Below are 17837 nucleotides of genomic sequence, written 5' to 3'. Positions count from 1 at the left end.
GTATTGTGCAAGCTTGAGAGGGAGCTTTTGGGAACACCTTAGAAACTTGTTGTATTTCGGCCTTAGGCTTGGAAGGGCTTTGCCCTATTGTATTCGGTTCTTGAGCTTGCTCTTGGACTTGGGCTAGTGGAAACCCATCATAGTTTCCACTAGATTGTTTTGTAACCTTGTTTGGGGAATAGAATTCACCTCAAGCTTTCCTCTAAATCCACTTGTGTCCTAGAGTGTTTTCATTCAAGACAAGGGTCGGGTCAAGCTGCAGCCAGTAGACTCGTCCCTTGCCTTGATTCCCTTGGCTACTAAGTGCACGGCACGCATCCGACGTTACCCGTTCGGCCCGCATGCGTACTTCTTGAGGCATCCGAAAGGAGCATACGGTGAAGGATTTGGTGTGGCGACTCGGGGCCGAGAGCCGCCCTCCAACAATGGTGCTTTCATTGAGAGGGTTTCATTGAGAGAATTCGTCGGGAGAAGTTCCTAGAGAAGCTCCGTCGAAGATCTCTCTCCTTAGAGGTAACGCCTACAACCCTAAGAAAATTTCAAATTCTATATTGGGTTGGGATAAGTTGTTTTACATTACATTGCATGCTTAGAAGTGAGGTTTGCTTCATGATACCTTCATATTAATTGTTGAGCTTGTAGAAGGGTACATTAGAAGTTTATTATGCATACATTGGGTTCTTAAATTTCGGCAACTTATCGTTCCTATTTGCAAAAGAGGAGTGAGAATTTTTTTTTTCTTGTGAAAGGGAACGGGTTGATCTCTACCTTGCTCATCATAGGGATGGTGCCAATGGAGAGGCTAATGGTGGTACCCGGCACTATTTGATCCAACTATTCAGTGTAGGGCATATTAGGGACGGCACAAGAGGGAGGCTAGTGGTAGTACCTCGTGCCATTTTCCAACTACATCGGGTAGGAAGCAAATAGAGTTTCAAAATGTCTCTCTTGGGAAAAAAAGAGAGAGAGTTCTACTTGTTGTAATCTTTGTTGTAATTGGAGAAGATTGAGTGGTGTTCATTCAAATTTTTATAAAAAGAGGAGGGTCGGTTCATCTCTTGGGTGACGACCAAAGGAGGGTTAGAGTGAAAGAATTGGGTAAATATGGTAAATATCATGGAGAGTGAGGCTTGTTTAAAGAGGGCAAATGAGACCCTATCAAAAATTAGAAAGGATCTAAGGGATAGGGAAGAAAGAGAGAGGAAAAATGAGTTCATGAGGATGAGAGAAGAAAGAAGAAAAGAAGAGAGAAGAAGGGAGAAAGAAGTGCGAGGAAGAGAAGATAAGATAGAGAGTTGGGGAAGAGAAAGAAAAAAAGAAAAGGAGTACAGGAGGACTTATGGAGCCATGCCTAGGTCATATGTCTCACGGCAAGGCCGGAGGTGGTATGAGGAAAGAAGTGATGAGGCAAGTAACTATGCTATTCACCATGAGGAGTATAGCTATGGGGAAAGTAGGTGGAGAGAGGGCCAATTGATAATGATAAAAAGGGAGTTAGAGGAGGCCCGAAAGTGCATGAAGCTTGGGGCAAACCATGCTAGTATGAAAGAACCCAAGAAGGAGCTTTCCCATGATCAAAAACTTGAGGACCGAAGAGGAGATATGGAGGTGAGAAAGGAGCAAGGTGTTGCTGACTATAGGAGGGATGTTATGGGAGAACAACGGGCCCAAGAGAAGGAGCCCAAAGAACCAAAGTTTGATTTCCAAAATTTCTGCAGCAAAAGCCTTCCCTACTTGCAACCGAAGGCTACCCAAGCGGCTGATTTCGGAGCCCATCTTGCAGCACCAAAGCCACCACAATTTGCTCTTGCAACTAAGGATGCAGTGGCCAGTTATGAGGAGGAAGTTCAACATCCCGTGACCACATATGATCATGATTTTGCAGCCACAAAGTTTGCAACCGCAGAAGTTCCAGCAGCTGCAGAAAATTCTGCAGCATGCCGAGAAGATGACAAGCCATAAGAGGAGGCTGATGCGGAAGGGCCCAATTTGTTGAAGGCTGAAGGAGGAGGATGCCCTATTGATGCAACAGCAAGCCATGCCAAGAACATACAACTATGGGCATTCAAGATCAAACCCAACTCGGCACTCACAATTTCAGCCGCTGCAAAAATTTCTGCAGCAGAAAATTCTGCAACTTGGGTAACGGCATATCATGCTAAGGTATCATTTCAAACCCTGGCTTTTGATCATCAAATTATGGAATTACAAGGGGCCAAAAGCTTGGTTGCGAACCTGGAGAGCGGCAGCTGCAAATCAGAAGCTTTGGAGGGTGACCGAGCCTTCCTACTAGCAGCCGGCAGAAAATCAAAGCAAAAATTCCAAGACATGCTGCAACAATATGAGTTCAAGCATGTGTTCCAACCCAAGGAAGAAGCCAAAGGAGTTAGGGAGAACTCTTATGAAGCGCTCAATGCCTTGATGTGGAACATCACTTGGGAAGCGACAAGGTATGATATTTGGGCTCAAAGAATTCATGAAGTATGTGAGGCGCCAAATGATGCACTTGCGCCATACAACCGAAGGGGTGGACTAAATTTTTGCATAAGGATGAAAATCGTTGAGGGCCTTGCACATGATCCATTGCGGGTCTTCCACATCGAGGAGGTGTTGGCACATTTTTACAATTGCAAAGGAGGGAGCCAACTTGGGTGGCTCCACACATGCAACCATGAGAAGCCTTCCCTCGATTGGAAGAAGTTTAAGAAGAAATAGAAGAACTATCAAGTAGTCGCTCATTGGGGAAAAAGGCCAAGAGAAGGAGATTCGTGGGGAGACTATGTTGATAAAGGTTGGCGGTGCCCGAACTCGATCCTTGAGGACAAGGATAATTTTCAAGGGAGGGGGAATGTTGAGGACCCAAGCCCGCCGCACCGCCGAATCCCTCAACCAATGGAGAATCCTGGCTCGGAGGAGGACAATGGAAGGTCATGCCAAGACCAAGAACGAGGTACGGGTCAACTATTTTGTTTGGAGAGCATGGGCCGAAGCCCGTTCACCCTTGAACAAGCTTCTTCACAATTGGCCAAGCCTTGGCCAACCACTTTCACACTTGGCCAAGCCTTGGTTAAGCCAAGACCCCTAAGGCACGGCCAAGCACCTCCAAGGTCGGCCATGGCACGGCCAAGCATGCCAAAAGCACGGTGCACCCATGCGCGCCCACCGCACGCATCCATGCGCGCCCAGGCAGCGTCCGCGCGTGCCCGCGCGCGCCCAAGCCACGCGCACTGGCCGCGCCCGCACGCGCGCGCGCCCGCACGGCGCAGCGCACCGGCTACCGGGCGAGGTTCGGCCGCCCGAACCTCGCTGGTTGCAGGACCGCACGCGCCCGTCCGCGCGCGCCCAGGCGCGCTCGCCCCCGCTCGCCCAGGTGCGCGCCCCGCACCGCCCGGCGCGCCCGCCCAAGCGCCCGACTGTGCGCCTGCACGCACATACGGTCGCGCAGCGCTTGCCAGCCCACGCGCGCCTGCGGCCGACCACGCCCGCCTGTGCGCACGCCCGACAGGCGCCTTGCCAGTGCCCTGTCGCGCCCCAGCGCCCTGCCGCAGCGCCCCAGCGCCCCTGCCACCCGATCCCCGCGCCCAGCGCCCCCTGCCGCGCGCCCCAGCCTGCCAGCGCCCCCCGCCGCGCGCCCCAGCGCCCAGCACTGCGCCCCAGAGCCTTGCAGGGCTTTTGGCCGACCAGGCCACCTAGGCCAGCCGTGCCCAGCCGCCTGCCTGCCACTTCTGCTCACCAGCCCTGCTGCCAACCATGCCAAGGGCCATGCCACAACCCCCAACAAGCCAACCAAAGGCCTGCCAGCCACCAGCAGCCTTTGGACAGCCATGGCCAAGTTTTGGGCAGCCAAGGCCTTGGCCAACCTAGGCCAAGCCTTGGCTGGCCTATGCCACACCTTGGCTAACCTAGGCCACACTTTCCACTAGTTGTTTGTCCCCCATGAAGAGCCTATAAATATGTATTGTGCAAGCTTGAGAGGGAGCTTTTGGGAACACCTTAGAACCTTGTTGTATTTCGGCCTTAGGCTTGGGAGGGCTTTGCCCTATTGTATTCGGTCCTTGAGCTTGCTCTTGGACTTGGGCTAGTGGAAACCCATCATAGTTTCCACTAGATTGTTTTGTAACCTTATTTTGGGAATAAAATTCACCTCAAGCGTTCCTCTAAATCCACTTGTGTCCTTGAGTGTTTTCATTCAAGACAAAGGTCGGGTCAAGCTGCAGCCAGTAGACCCGTCCTTGCCTTGATTCCCTTGGCTACTAAGTGCACGGCACGCATCCGGCGTTACCCGTTCGGCCCGCATCCGTACTTCTTGAGGCATCCGAAAGGAGCATACGGCGAAGGATTTGGTGTGGCGACTCGGGGCCGAGAGCCGCCCTCCAACACCATGACCCGCCCCCTCCCGCGGCCGCCATGGCCCGCCCTCTTCCGCGCCGCCGGAAATGCCCCACGGTGGGGAGGTGCCGAAGAAGAGGAACCACTGGGCAGCCGCAGCCGCAGCCGGTTGCGACTCCCCCCCCCCCCCCCCCCCCCCCCCCCCCCCCCCCCCCCCCCCGCCCCTGGCCCCTGGCCCCCTCCTGCGGCTACCACCGCCCGACCCCCTTCCGTCGTCGCCGGCCTCGCAGGAGGAGAAGGGAAGAAGAGAAAAGAAAAGAAAAGAAAAAAAAAGTAGAAAAGGAAAGAAAAAGAAGAAAGGAAAAGAAAAAAAATAAAGTTAAATAATCTTGATTAAGTGTGTTCCAAGCTTATTTAACTGTGTACCGAGATGATTTAACTTGGTGCCAGGGTTGATTAAGTGTGTTTCAAGCTTATTTAACTGTGTGCCCAGATAATTTAACTATGTGCCAGGCTAAATTAAGTGTGTTCCAAGCTTAAGCTTATTTAACTGTGTGTCGAGGTGATTTAACTGTGTGCCAGACTAGATTAAGTATGTTCCAAGCTTATTGAACTGTGTGCCGAGATGATTTAACTGGGTGCCAGGGTTGGTTAAGTGTGTTCCAAGCTTATTTAACGGTGTGCCGAGATGATTTAACTGTGTGCGAGGCTAGATTAAGTGTGTTCTAAACTTATTTAACTATGCTGAAATGATTTAACCGGGTGCCAGGGTTGATTAAGTGTGTTCAAAGCTTATTTAACTGTGTTCTGAGATGATTTAACTATGTGCCAGGGTAGACCTAACTATGTGCAGAAAAATTTTAATTGTGTTCTAAGATGATTTAACTATATGCTAGGCTAGATTAAGTATGTTCTAAGCTTATTTAACGGTGTGCCATACTAGATTAAGTGTATTCTAAGCTTATTTAACTGTGTGCCGAGATGATTTAACTGTGTGCCAGGCTAGATTAAGTATATTCCAAGCTTATTTAACTGTGATCTGAGATGATTTAACTGTGTCAGGATAGACTTAACTGTATGCAGAAAAAATTTAACTATGTTCCAAGATGATTTAACTATATGCTAGGCTACATTAAGTATGTTCCAAGCTTATTTAACTGTGTGCCGAGATGATTTAACTGTATACAAGGCTAGATTAAGTGTGTTCCAAACTTATTTAACTGTGTATCGAGATGATTTAACTATGTGCCAGGATAGATTAAGTGTGTTCCAAGCTTATTTAACTATATGCCGAGATGACTTAACTATGTGCCATGGTAGATTAAGTGTATTCCAAGCTTATTTAACTGTGTGCCGGAAAAATTTAACTGTATGCCAGGATAGATTAAGTGTATTCTAAGCTTATTTAACTGTGTTACAAGATGATTTAACTTTATTTTTTTCTTTCTTTTTCTTTTCTTTCTTTTTTCTTTTTTCTTTTCTTCTTTTTCTTTTTTTTCTTTTCCTTTTCTATTTTCTTTTCTTTTCTATTTTCTTTTCTTTTCTTCTTTTTCTTTCCTTTCTTTTTTTTTATTTTTTTATTTTTTTCTTCTATTTTCTCCTCCCGTGAGGCCGGTGGCACCAGAACGGAGCCGGGCCGCGGCAGCTTTATTCATTTATTTATTTATAATTATTTTATTTCTAATTATAATATATTATATATTTATTTATTTATTATCTCATTCATATAAATATAATTATTTATTTATACATATATTTATTTATTTCTTTTTTTCTTCTTTTTCTTTCCTTTTTTTTCTTTTTTTTCTTTTCTTTTTCTTTTTTTTCCTTCTCTTCTTTCCTTCTTCTTCTTTCTTCTCCTCCTGCGAGCCGATGGCGCCGGAAGGGGGCGTGCCGTGGCGGCTGCAGGAGGGGGCCGGGTAAAAGGGAATAATTCTTCCACCAGCCAGGCCATCCATGTTAACTTTTTTGAATGGGTTGAGCTTGAAATTGCAGAGAATCAATCCTATCCTAGCCAAAGTTCATCATCACTTGAACAATCAACGGTTTAAGCCAAAGCTCTTAATTGCCAACTCGCGGCCGATCCGTGTTTCTTGTAGAAATTGTGTATTGCTCGGTCCAAACTTCCCTCACATACATAGTCCATTAGAATCACACCTGTGACCAATCTCATGATATATAGGTGTGGTTCTTGCTGCGAGCACCAACACTGTAGAACCAAATAAGTTAAGATGGTCCAATCATTCGTTTGTAAGCACAGGCACAGCACAAGGAGGAAAGATGTTGAAGGACACGTGTAGCAGATTAAGTTATTTTGGTTTGGAAAATGCATGGTTGATAGGGATTATGCAATTATCTTCCATCTAGTAAATATGCTGATTGCAACTATGATGCATCTGGTCAAATATGATTGGGATTATCATCTGGTCAAATATGATAGGTTGATAGGGATTATCATCTGGTCAAATATGATAGGTTGATAGGGATTATCATCTGGTCAAATATGATAGGGATTATCATCTGGTCAAACATGATGCATGGTGCGGACCACGTAGGCCGGACTGGTAGCTTGGCAGCACCTGCAACTTGGCTATCGCCATGCCGTACAATTTCCTCCATCGAGTACGTCAAGCATAGAATATCTCTGCTTCATTCTCCACACTCGTAATCTCTCCAAGAAAATAAGTGGTGAAGGCACCCTGGAAGACTTTGCTCACTGCCTTCGCTTGGTTCAAACTGCAGCGGCCGAGTTTTCGTGGAAAAATTGAGAGAATGATGCGTGAATAGAATATAAAAAACCGGTCAAGCTCTCCGTCTTTTATGATTACCATGACAAAACCAAGACAAGACATGATGAATGCCGACATCGCCTTCGGAGAAGGCTAACCGCATATATAAGGGCTCGTTTGGTTCGCAGAAAAATAAGAGAGAAAAGTGTGGTCAACGGAAAAGTAATGAGATTCCTCTTATTTGGTTGGAGTTTTCAAATGAGAGAGACGGAAAAGTTGTATTCCCATGAAAATATGATTTCCACATTTTATGGAAAAGTCTTTTCCATAAAAAACATGGGAAAGAAGCATTAAAGAGGCATTAAAAACCTAATTTTTACTAAGGGCATAATAGAAATTATATATAACTTTTCTAGAAAAATGGATGGCCAACCAAACATAAACACTTTGGAAATTTGTCACTTTTCCATGGTCAACCAAACATGCCAAAAGTACTTTCTTAAGCATTCTCTTCCTAGGAATTTGTTTTCTAGGAATCATATTCTTAGGAGGGAAAATACTTTCCACGAGCCAAACGAGCCTTAATGATTGGTGTTTCGTAACTGTAGGGTCCGGTCCAGTCTGCTGGGCTTGGGCTGGCTGTTTGGGCATGTGCCCGGAGAAGACTTTTAACTTCGGCAAGGACCGGACTTCGAAGGCAACTAGGACTCCAGCAATGCCATGAGTTGGCATATAAAAGGCCCATCCATCCTCCCTCTCGGCATCACCCCTCCTTCTCGATCAATCGCCGATGATCGCGGCGAGTTCTCATTCGATTTCAGCCAGAAGGATTTCACCTCGTTGCCTTCGATAGCTTTTTTTTAAATAAAAGGAGCTCAAGGACCGAAAATTATAGTTTGAAAAGTCTCATTTTAAATTTAGTCAACAAGGACTTTTTGTTACAGAGGAGACTTAGGAAGGGTGGAAAATTAATTTCCCATAAACAATTTGGCTGGGAGGCCCCCTCTCTCCCCGTCTCCGCTCTCTTCGCCTCCCCCCGCGGCCACCTTCTCTCTATAAATGAAAAGCCTGGCTGGGTTTAAATCTTCACCTTTCCTCTGAGATTTTTATTTTCTTGCCCTCTTAGATTCCATCGTCTCCCTATTCCACGCGATAAAAATCGTAAGGCCTCGCCTTCGCCCATTCGATCGAATCCGATCTTTTTAAGGCCGTTATCTCTTCTCCGGCCTTCTATTTCTTTTTTTTTTCTTTTGTTTTTGAAAGAATCGAGAGAATGTAAGATTCGTGAATTTTGTTGATTTCTTCGTTTCTTCTTTCCCTTTTCTTTCTTTTTTTAAGTAAAATCCTAGTATATGGTTGGCTTGGGTTTGCTGTCTGGCTGTTAGTCTTTTGTTTCGTCTTTCTTTTTCCATCAATTTGTTTTTTCTCGCAAAAATATGGCTTTGGTTTTTTTTTTTTCCATGTCCTTTTTTTTTCATTCGACATTGTCTTTTTAGTGAAATCTATGTTCAACATCATGTTTTTTTTTTTTTTTCCAAATACAATTGCTTGCCACCAAGGTGGTAGCATGGTTGGAACAAAGCTTTGTTTTCAGTAATGTGGTCCAAGTTCGATTAAATGTGGGGACCGGTCCAGCTGGCACTGGGGTGACATACTCACGTGGGGTTGACCACGGGTCATGAAATATCTGAGAAAAAATTTTTACCCGCATCGAACATTCCCTGCTGGAAGGGGGGGCAGTGGAGGCCGCTACGCGGGTGGGGTTTTTCCCTCCCTCTTCTTTCCAAAGCAAAAAGAAAAAAAAAAAAAAAGCAGTTGCTTTTTAATGTGATTATTTTTGTCCTTTCTTATTATTTTTTTAATCTCCTCATTTTCTCTCATTATAGAAAAAAATTAAAAAAATTTGTATAAATACCCTCATAAATTTTCTATTTACATATATACCCTCATAAAATACTCATTTTGCATATATATATCCCTATTTTTCTTTTTTTCAAAATTGTATAAATACCCTCATAAATTTTTTATTTATATATATACCCTCGTAAAATACTTATTTTGTATATATACCTCTCCTTTTCTTTTTTAATATATATATACACATACCACCTAACGCTGTTAAAAAAATAAACGATTTACATTTAAAATGATTGAAATACCATTACAGGTAGACACGCAAAAAGAAAATTTTATAAGGATACAGATACAAATAGCAACTCTATAAAGATATTTATGCAATTACGCGTATTTAGAAAAGTATACACTTAAAAAAAAATTCAAAAAAAAAAATTTTTTTTTCCTTTATTCTCCTTGTATTTTTTTTCCCAACTTTGGAAAAGTGGATGAGCTTTAATTAATTTGTTTTAAAAAAAAATTGATCTGGGGCTTGCAATTTTTTTTTAGTGCTTCCGGGATCCAGTGATGTCGAAGTCAGGAGCTCTGGATTTTGCTTCTGGGGTGGGAGGAAGCATCGACAAGAAGGAAGTTCAATCGGCAGTGGAGCAGTATGTTTCTCGCCGTGCTCTCTGTCTTTCTTCCATTATATTTCAATAGTGTTGGACATAGATAGCTATGAGTATGATTGATCCCTGTGAGAATGCCATGGACTTTTCTTGATAGAAACATGTGTTTCTCGCATTTCTCGCCATGGACTTTTCTTCTTCTTTTTTTGATAAAATGCCATGGACTTTTCTCGCCATGTGAGGACAAGCAATAGGAGCGGGTCTCAATATTCTCGGTGGTGCGATAAGAGCGCATGAGAAATGGAATCTTTCTGAGTTGTGGAGTCATCTTGTGTTGATGTCACTCTAATCTTCCTCTTATCCCCTATATCTAACTGGAAAAAAAAATCGAAAGATAATGAATCATTTTTATCTTATCGTTATAAGCATATTGTACCACATAAGTTTTGACAACGGATCACATTTATCTACTGTGTTGAAGGAAAAAGGAAAAAGATGTAAAATAGTACAATAGTACTTTTCTTTAATTATTCTCAAGGATTAATGTAGCTTTTATGAATAATAGTTTGTGATAAGGACCCTTGCTATTTGGCCTATAACATGGGTCCATGCAGAATCTTCTTATGAAGCATCTGGCCTAAATTTTCCTTCTTTTAGGCTTATAAAACAATAATGGAATTTGACAAGTGAAACAATAATCGCATTCTTCATGCCCTTCCTTTCTGCTAGTGGTGTCTATGCATTCCTCAACTTTACAAGCTTGAATCTTTGCTGTCCATATAATTTTAACAAAATATCCTTGTGGCTGCCGTTACTGATTTGACAATCCACACACAAAATGATGTGAACAAAAGATGGACTATTGAAGTTTTTTCCTGGAGTTTTCAACAATTTGTTCACTATGTAGTTCTTTCTGAGCGCAATTATCTGTAAATTGATTTCTGCTATTTTTCTTTAATTGTGTATAATTTTTCTTTTCCTAGGTATGAGAACTATCATGGCTATTTTGGAGGGGATGAGGAAACAAGAAAAGCCAACTATAATGACGTGGTAAGACAACTTATCTATTTATTTCTTGTTTAATTGTTGGATTTAACTCCAATACAAAGCTATGTTCATTTTATCATTTATATAAAACTCGTTGCCAGCATTAAAAATATGATCCCATGGTTTAGAGTGTTACTTATGGTAATGAATGGCTTTGGCTAGTAGAATGACAGTATCGATCATAGGAATGTTGACTTGCTGGCCTAAGTTGTGTAGGTAGATGGTTAAAATGGACAAAGTAGATTACTTTAAGGGTATTTGGGCTTATAGGATCAAAGATTGAAAGAAGGATGTAGAAGACTGCGTTGTCAAGTGGAAGGGTACTTATGCAATACATAAGATCTGACGCCGTAGAGGAACAGAGATCTGATATGCCTGATCTGATGCAGGAAATAAAAGTTTGAAGAAAAATTGACATGGAAAGCTGGTTCCCAAAGTTAATTCTAAGATTCTTGTGACTAGAGGAATTCAAAGCAACTAGTTTTATGGCTCATGTGCACAAAATAAGACAAATCTGAAACCATCTATATGACAGTAATTTATAAAACGAAGAACAAAAGACAGAACAAGAATTAAGGAAAAAACATGTGTTAAATTTGTGATCTTATCGCTATGCCTGTTTTCTCAAAAAAAGTTAAATATCTGAAGGAATTGAGCCTTGCCTGGCGCTGAAAATCGGTTTACTAGGATAGGAGGAAGTTACTAAATTGTGCAGTTTTATGTGAACTTTTCTAGACTCCGTAGATAAGAAATAAACTATGGCCACCTTGAATTTGCTGCCATGTGTGGACATATTGTATGCATATTTTTATTATACTGGAAAAAGATAAATCCAAGAGTCCTGAACCAACCACAACTCTTCAAAAGTCACATTAAAGTAGGAATATGTTATAGCTATTCCACTTCAAATATAACTCCTACCTATGTCAGAGATTGTTTATGGTTGTTTATGCAGGAAAAATAGAAACAGAAAAAACTATGCCTGTGGGAATAGTTATGCCTCAAGTTTTGCGTGCATTTGATTCGGGAACAAGAAAAATGGGAACACAAAAATTATTCCCTTGGGAATAGTTACGCTATGAGTTATTCCAATTTCTGTTTGGTTATAATTTTTGGAACACTTTTTGGATGAGAAATTTTTGTTCATAACAAAATAAAAAGTAGATGTATGTACTTCAAATCCTGGCACTGTATGTGTGTATGTATGTACTGTATGTGTGTACAAATATAATATGGACTCTTATACTTTCAAATCCTGGTTTTTATACTTTTTATTTATACTTTCATTTTTGATTAAACAGATCTTTATGTCAGGATAAGGACAAATATTGTATGATAGGTAAGGATACTTTGGTCATGACTTGGATGTTTACTGATGAAGCCTAAGGTACTTGTGATCAGGTATCAGCTATAGCTGACAGTTTTTGAGATTAGTTGAAGGGATAAATGTGGTCCATGAACCATGAAATTAGTTGTTTTTCAAAGCCAAGTTTTTGCTCTAGTTTTTACTGATACATAGATTAATTGTAATGGATTCTGTTTTAAGGTTTTCATATTTGATTACGGATAAAAGACTATATGCAACACTTCTGATTTAGAGAAAAGGCGTCCGCGTCAGTGTCAATTATTAACTAAGTATGCACTCATGACGTGATGCTTGTTTGTCTTGTGAAGGAATCTGTATGAAAATATAGGAGCAATGTTTGTTCTCTGTAATCTGAGGAAAAGATTTCAAAATATCATAACCTGTAGGATAAACTCATTTTCTATATCATTGAATAACTGCAATTTTGAATCCAGCATGAAACAGTCAATGTGGTTTTGACCATATCCTTGCAAAGTCTAACTAAATGCTTTTGGTATTTATTTGATATATTTCAGGTAAGCAAGTACTATAATCTTGTAACAAGCTTCTATGAATATGCCTTGGGAGAATCCTTCCACTTTGCTCCCCGGTTAGCACTACTTTAATTACTGACATTTATTCATCTTTCATCAGAAAAAATATGCACTATGTTTATGGATCATTTCTTGATAATTGCTTAGAATTAATTATTTACTTTAATAATGTTTATGAAGATGGAAAGGGGAATCATCACAAGAAAGCATGAAGCGCCACCAGCATTTTCTTGCCCTACAACTAGGCTTGAAAAGGGGAATGAAGGTTTTAGTTGTCTTTCCTTTTGTGATTACACGGCAAATCTTAGTAGGCAAGATGCTTTGTAGGTAATGTATGCTTCTTTATATTTGTAAATGCAGGTTTTGGATGTAGGTTGTGGAATTGGTGGACCACTACGGGAAATTGCTAGATTTAGGTAACTTTTTTTTCTCAATTTTGTTTCTGCAAGTTGTTTTTCTGTATTCCATTTTAAAGTTAAAATGGATCCTGTTGCATAATTATCATGTCGCATTTACCAGAGAAGCTATTTTGAATCATATCTTAATTAGAGCAGCAAATTCTATCAGAATTCTGTTGTTAAACATGCTTGGGCAGGGATAGCACTAGGACAGGTCACATGCCTCCCATTTTTCAGGAGGTATGTTACACTGCTATCATTAAGTGCTCATCGACAAGACGAGGTTAGGGTAAGTATGTGGATGCAATTGTTGTGTAAATACAACTTGATATGATGCTTAAATGAAAATTGAAGGCTAAAAAATTGCATAATCTGACCATTTCTGTTGATCCATTACTAAGATGAATCAATGGCAGTCTAATGTGATCAGAAAAAGGTGGGTAATTTGAAAGGTTCTACTGGGGTGTGATGTGTTCGTTCATTATTTCAGATAAGTGGTCTTTGTTATTTTCTATACAATGGATCAACAAGGCTTCCTGCTTATCTATTACATCTTGTAAATCCAAATAGTTATGGATGTACTTATCTTAGAAATTATTGAATGCAATTTACCTCCCTTCTACCGGAAAAAAAGAAAAACAAGAAGAGAATAGCTATGATAACTTCTCATATTGAACTGTTGCAGCTTGGCATCCATTACCGGATTGAACAACAACGAGTACCAGATATCAAGAGGCAAGGTTGTTAACACTTTCTATCTCAAATATTCTAATACCTATTTGTCTTTCTTAATATCAACATGCATTTGAGACTTGATAGAAAGCCTTTACTGACTGACAGTGTTCAATCCACAGGTGTTAAACCAGCTAGCAGGATTGAGTGAGTCTTGCAACTTCGTTGAGGTACATGTAGCTTTTTTTTCTTTTCTCTTTTGTATCACTATTTTTCCATTTCTGGGGTTGTATATATTCTGTTATATATCTGTCTGTCTTTGCAAAAATTATTGCCGATTTCTCTCATTTAGAGGTCTAATTTAGAATTTCAAATGTCTTTAACCTCTATAGTTAGAGGTATTATTATATAGAAATATAATTCAGTATGCTTGGTTAATATTTAGGATAATCTTCATGTCCTCCATACTCTTCACTTCTCATATATGCAGGCCGACTTCATGAAAATGGCATTCTCCGATAACACTTTTGATGCGATATATGCTATAGAAGCAACATGTCATGCACCAGATGCGGTAATCTGCCGATTTAAATGCTTGTGTACATGTTTCCAATAGCTTATCTTTTGATTGTATCATACCTTCTTCAAATATTTCTAATGCCTTTTTGCTCGTTCCAGCTTGGCTGCTATAAGGAGATTATAAGAGTACTGAAGCCTGGCCAGTGTTTTGCGGCCTATGAGGGGTTAATGACCGATCACTTTGATCCGACGAATGAAAGTCATCAGAAAATTAAGGCTCTAATCGAGCTTGGTAGTGGTCGCCCTGACATAAGAACTGTAAACCAATGCCTTGAAGCCTTAAGGCTTGCTGGATTTGAGGTAAAAGATTACACTGCATATATTGGTCCTTAATGCTTCCTCTATAAAAAGGTATGTGAGACTCTAGTACGCAATTGCTTTTTCACAGGTCGTATGGGAGAAGGATCTTGCATTAGATTCTCCTGTGCCATGGTATTCGTCCTTGGATCCGAGTCAGTTCTCCATATCAAGCTTTCAAATGACTGCTGTTGGACGTTTCATTATCAAAACTATGGTAATTGAGATCACTACGACACTACTTGTTCCATATCTCTTTCCTCCTCTTCTTTCTTTTTGCTTGTCATTAAATATTGTTCATTTTGGTGTTCTGTAGCTTAAGACACTAGAATTTTTGCGTCTTGCTCCGGCGGGAAGTGGGAGAGTATCATCATTGCTGGAAAAGGCTGCTGAAGGGCTTCTGGAAGGTGGAAGGTAAGTAAAATATTTTTTTTGCAGTTTACTTGCTGTAATTTCTGGATGCTCCCAATCTTCCTGTGCATTAGTGTTTGCCCCCCTTATTCGTGGCGGTTACAAGTGAGATAATATATAAAACTGATGGATGCAGGAAAGAAATTTTCACCCCGATGTACTTCTTCCTTGCCCGGAAGCCCCTTTGATAATTTCGTGGAGCAGCTTCGTCAGCCATGGCTGCTACTTAACGACGGGGGATTTGCCATGATTCTATCTATATATGTTTTCCTTTTCCTTTTCCTCTTCCTTATGGTTGCTGAATATTATGTTAGCTTGCCATCTTGTGGTCTTCTGTAATTGCTTCTATCAAGTATATGTTCTTTTGGCTCTTGTTACTCCACCAAGGGCTTTGTTAGTGTTGTACGTCTTTGGGTGCCATAGAATGAAGACAGGTCGTGGCAATATGGCCATAGAACTCCTTTTCCATTGCCACAAATGATCAGAACATTCATTCACAACCTAGTATTTTATGAGAAGCTCCTCTTCGTCCGCACTACTAATTAAATTCGAATGTGAAGAACGCGGCTACAGATCCTTTTGAAGCCCGCCTCATTATAGTTATCTCTAGAGGCAGGAGATGATACATTCGGGGCTAATGATTGATGGCTATGGCTATGGGTATGGTCTTTGATTCTCATTGCCTGTAAGAATAAAAGTCACCGGGTCACGCTTGCCACTTAACTTTCTTTTATTGCACCATAAGAGAAACTTTCCTTGTCATTTCTTTGTATCGAGCAAACAAAATTAAAAGGAACGTTATGTGTTATTGCAAGACAAGGGATTACGAATTGTACAAATTGTAGATGTGGTCGATGGAGTCATAACAAATTAACAATAGGATGCCAGGTCAATGGCTTTCCAGCTGGACATTTGGCAGTTTCATCTTTCTCACTTCTCAGGTCTCTCAGTTTTGTGGGCCCAAGAAAGCATAAGGCTTAATAGCCTAATAGATTTGGTTGCCACGGTCCAGCCCATGAAAAAGCCCACCCTGAACTCAAGAAATAAGGTGAATAAAAAAATAAAGGGGCTACCGGGGCAGTAGATTGGGTACCCTCTTATGTGGCTAACCATTTTGGGGAGACCCTATGGCTGGGGGAGAGGGGACTACCCAGTGTCCTCCGGAACTTGTTATCTTTTAATTTTTATGAATGTATTCGTATTCGTTATGCATGGTATATTTGTTTTAGAAAAAAATAATAATAATTTTTTTTTACAGAAATAAGACGGAACAGTTCTGCCTTTTAATTATAAAAATCAAATAACAACCCACTTTCATCCAATAAATTTCTATCTGTGACTTATGATTTGACTAGTTGAAAGCCGACTTGATTATCCTTTTATTAAAAAATTAGGCTTAGGATAAACCTTTTTTGCTTTTAACCAATTTCTGGTATCATTATTTTTTTAATAGCTTAAGGTTCGTGACATCGCATTTCAGGTAGTCTTATGAATCTAACATCGAGCATGGACATAGTGTTTTAATTGAGTTTTGGGTTTGATTTTGGATAACATCTTGACCTAATGATTTATGACAACCCCTAATGATGCCCTCATTGGAGGGATTACGAAGGGGGAAAAAGTCTCATCTCATCATGTTTTTGGTGGTTGTTCAATTTACGAGTACAGTGACAATACAAGTCTCGCCATAACGTTCGTGGGCAGGCCTTTTGTCTAAAAATCAGGCAACTTTGAACAGAAAAAAACACCCATAATGATGGTCGCAAACTCGAACTTTCACCTGCACGATTGCAAGATCGGCTCTTTGATGAGGAGACGATTGATGTTGCATCGCTGCTGCTTTAAAAAAAAAATGGTGGGCCGGCTGCTATGACTTTTTTTACCTACTAAGGATTTTCAAAAAATAGAAGAAACAAGATGAGCAAGAATTATAGATATCTCATTTTCTCGATCCAAGAATAAATTGCATGACCCTTGAAATAATACAAGTTTATGAAATGATCGATAAGAGGTTTGTAACAAGAATTTTTTTTGCCACAAAACAGGATGTGTGTTCATGCTACATATTGTCAAATAAGCTGTGACAAGTGATTGGCTCCACACCCCATAAAACATAAAACAAAATTTATCATATCGGGATTGCAACGATTTCTAGATAATTATATCAGACAATAGTCAACAAATTAAAATATAATAACTCAGGACCTTATCCAAAATAACCAATATTAAAACAAAATTAAAACAAAATACTTATATAGGTATTATTTGGGTTCCTTGATCCTATATAAGTACTCAAGATCTACCAGAAACTAACTGATATGGGACTAACACAGAGTTGAGAAAGATACTTGGGAAAGCTAAAACTCCTCTTTCAAAGGTTCCGTCAGAGCGGAAAGAGAGCTGCATTCCCAGACTCTCGAACTTAAGGTACTATTTTCAAACAAATAGGAATTCGGGGAAGGTATTTCGCTGCTCGCATGGATTTTCACATACTTCCCCACTTTAAGACCCGACATTCTCGTCGGGCCAAGAGTTCAAATCCATTCAAATCTAATCACAATTAAGCATCATGATCGGCCCATGGTCAGCCCTAATAGATCTATACTGCAGTGTCCCCTAGTCTACATAGGTTATGAGCCAGGTCCGCTCTGATACCATTTGTAACAACCTAGGACCTTATTCAAAATGGCTAGTCAGAAAGTATTATTTGGGTTCCTTGATCCTATATAAGTACTCAAGATCACATATCTTTGTTTTTCCTTTTCTCTTTTCAGATGAGTAGGATTAATAGGAACGAAGGATGATCCAAGCTTAGAGTTCATGTTAGTAAGTTTGATGATTCTGTAGCTAAATTTCAATTCTTTAGTTGATTATGAATTTGTAGCTTAGTAATTTTCTATATATTGAGAATTGTGGATTTGATATTTATGTGTGGATTTAGACGTTCTGAACCAGTATTGGTTGCACTTAATAGGTAAAAAATTGGACTTTCATTTATTATATTTTGCTTGAAA

The 17837-nt window shown here is 40.6% G+C and overlaps 1 protein-coding gene across 1 annotated transcript; it reads left to right on the top strand.

The window, feature by feature from the left end:
- The first annotated feature begins 8111 nt into the window (after positions 1-8111).
- On the top strand, positions 8112-15291 carry LOC103717657 (cycloartenol-C-24-methyltransferase 1-like). Its single transcript, XM_039121834.1, has 13 exons — positions 8112-8219; positions 9462-9562; positions 10504-10570; positions 12449-12522; positions 12647-12731; positions 12827-12882; positions 13550-13604; positions 13719-13766; positions 14027-14110; positions 14215-14415; positions 14504-14629; positions 14729-14826; positions 14960-15291. Exons 2-13 carry the CDS (start codon positions 9480-9482, stop codon positions 15009-15011), a joined length of 1029 nt encoding a protein of 342 aa, XP_038977762.1. The 5' UTR covers positions 8112-8219; positions 9462-9479; the 3' UTR covers positions 15012-15291.
- The last annotated feature ends 2546 nt before the right edge of the window (positions 15292-17837 follow it).

This window comes from Phoenix dactylifera, unplaced genomic scaffold (genome assembly GCF_009389715.1).
Source record: "Phoenix dactylifera cultivar Barhee BC4 unplaced genomic scaffold, palm_55x_up_171113_PBpolish2nd_filt_p 001238F, whole genome shotgun sequence".
NCBI lineage: Eukaryota > Viridiplantae > Streptophyta > Magnoliopsida > Arecales > Arecaceae > Phoenix > Phoenix dactylifera.
This window is presented reverse-complemented; position numbering and strand designations above follow the sequence as displayed.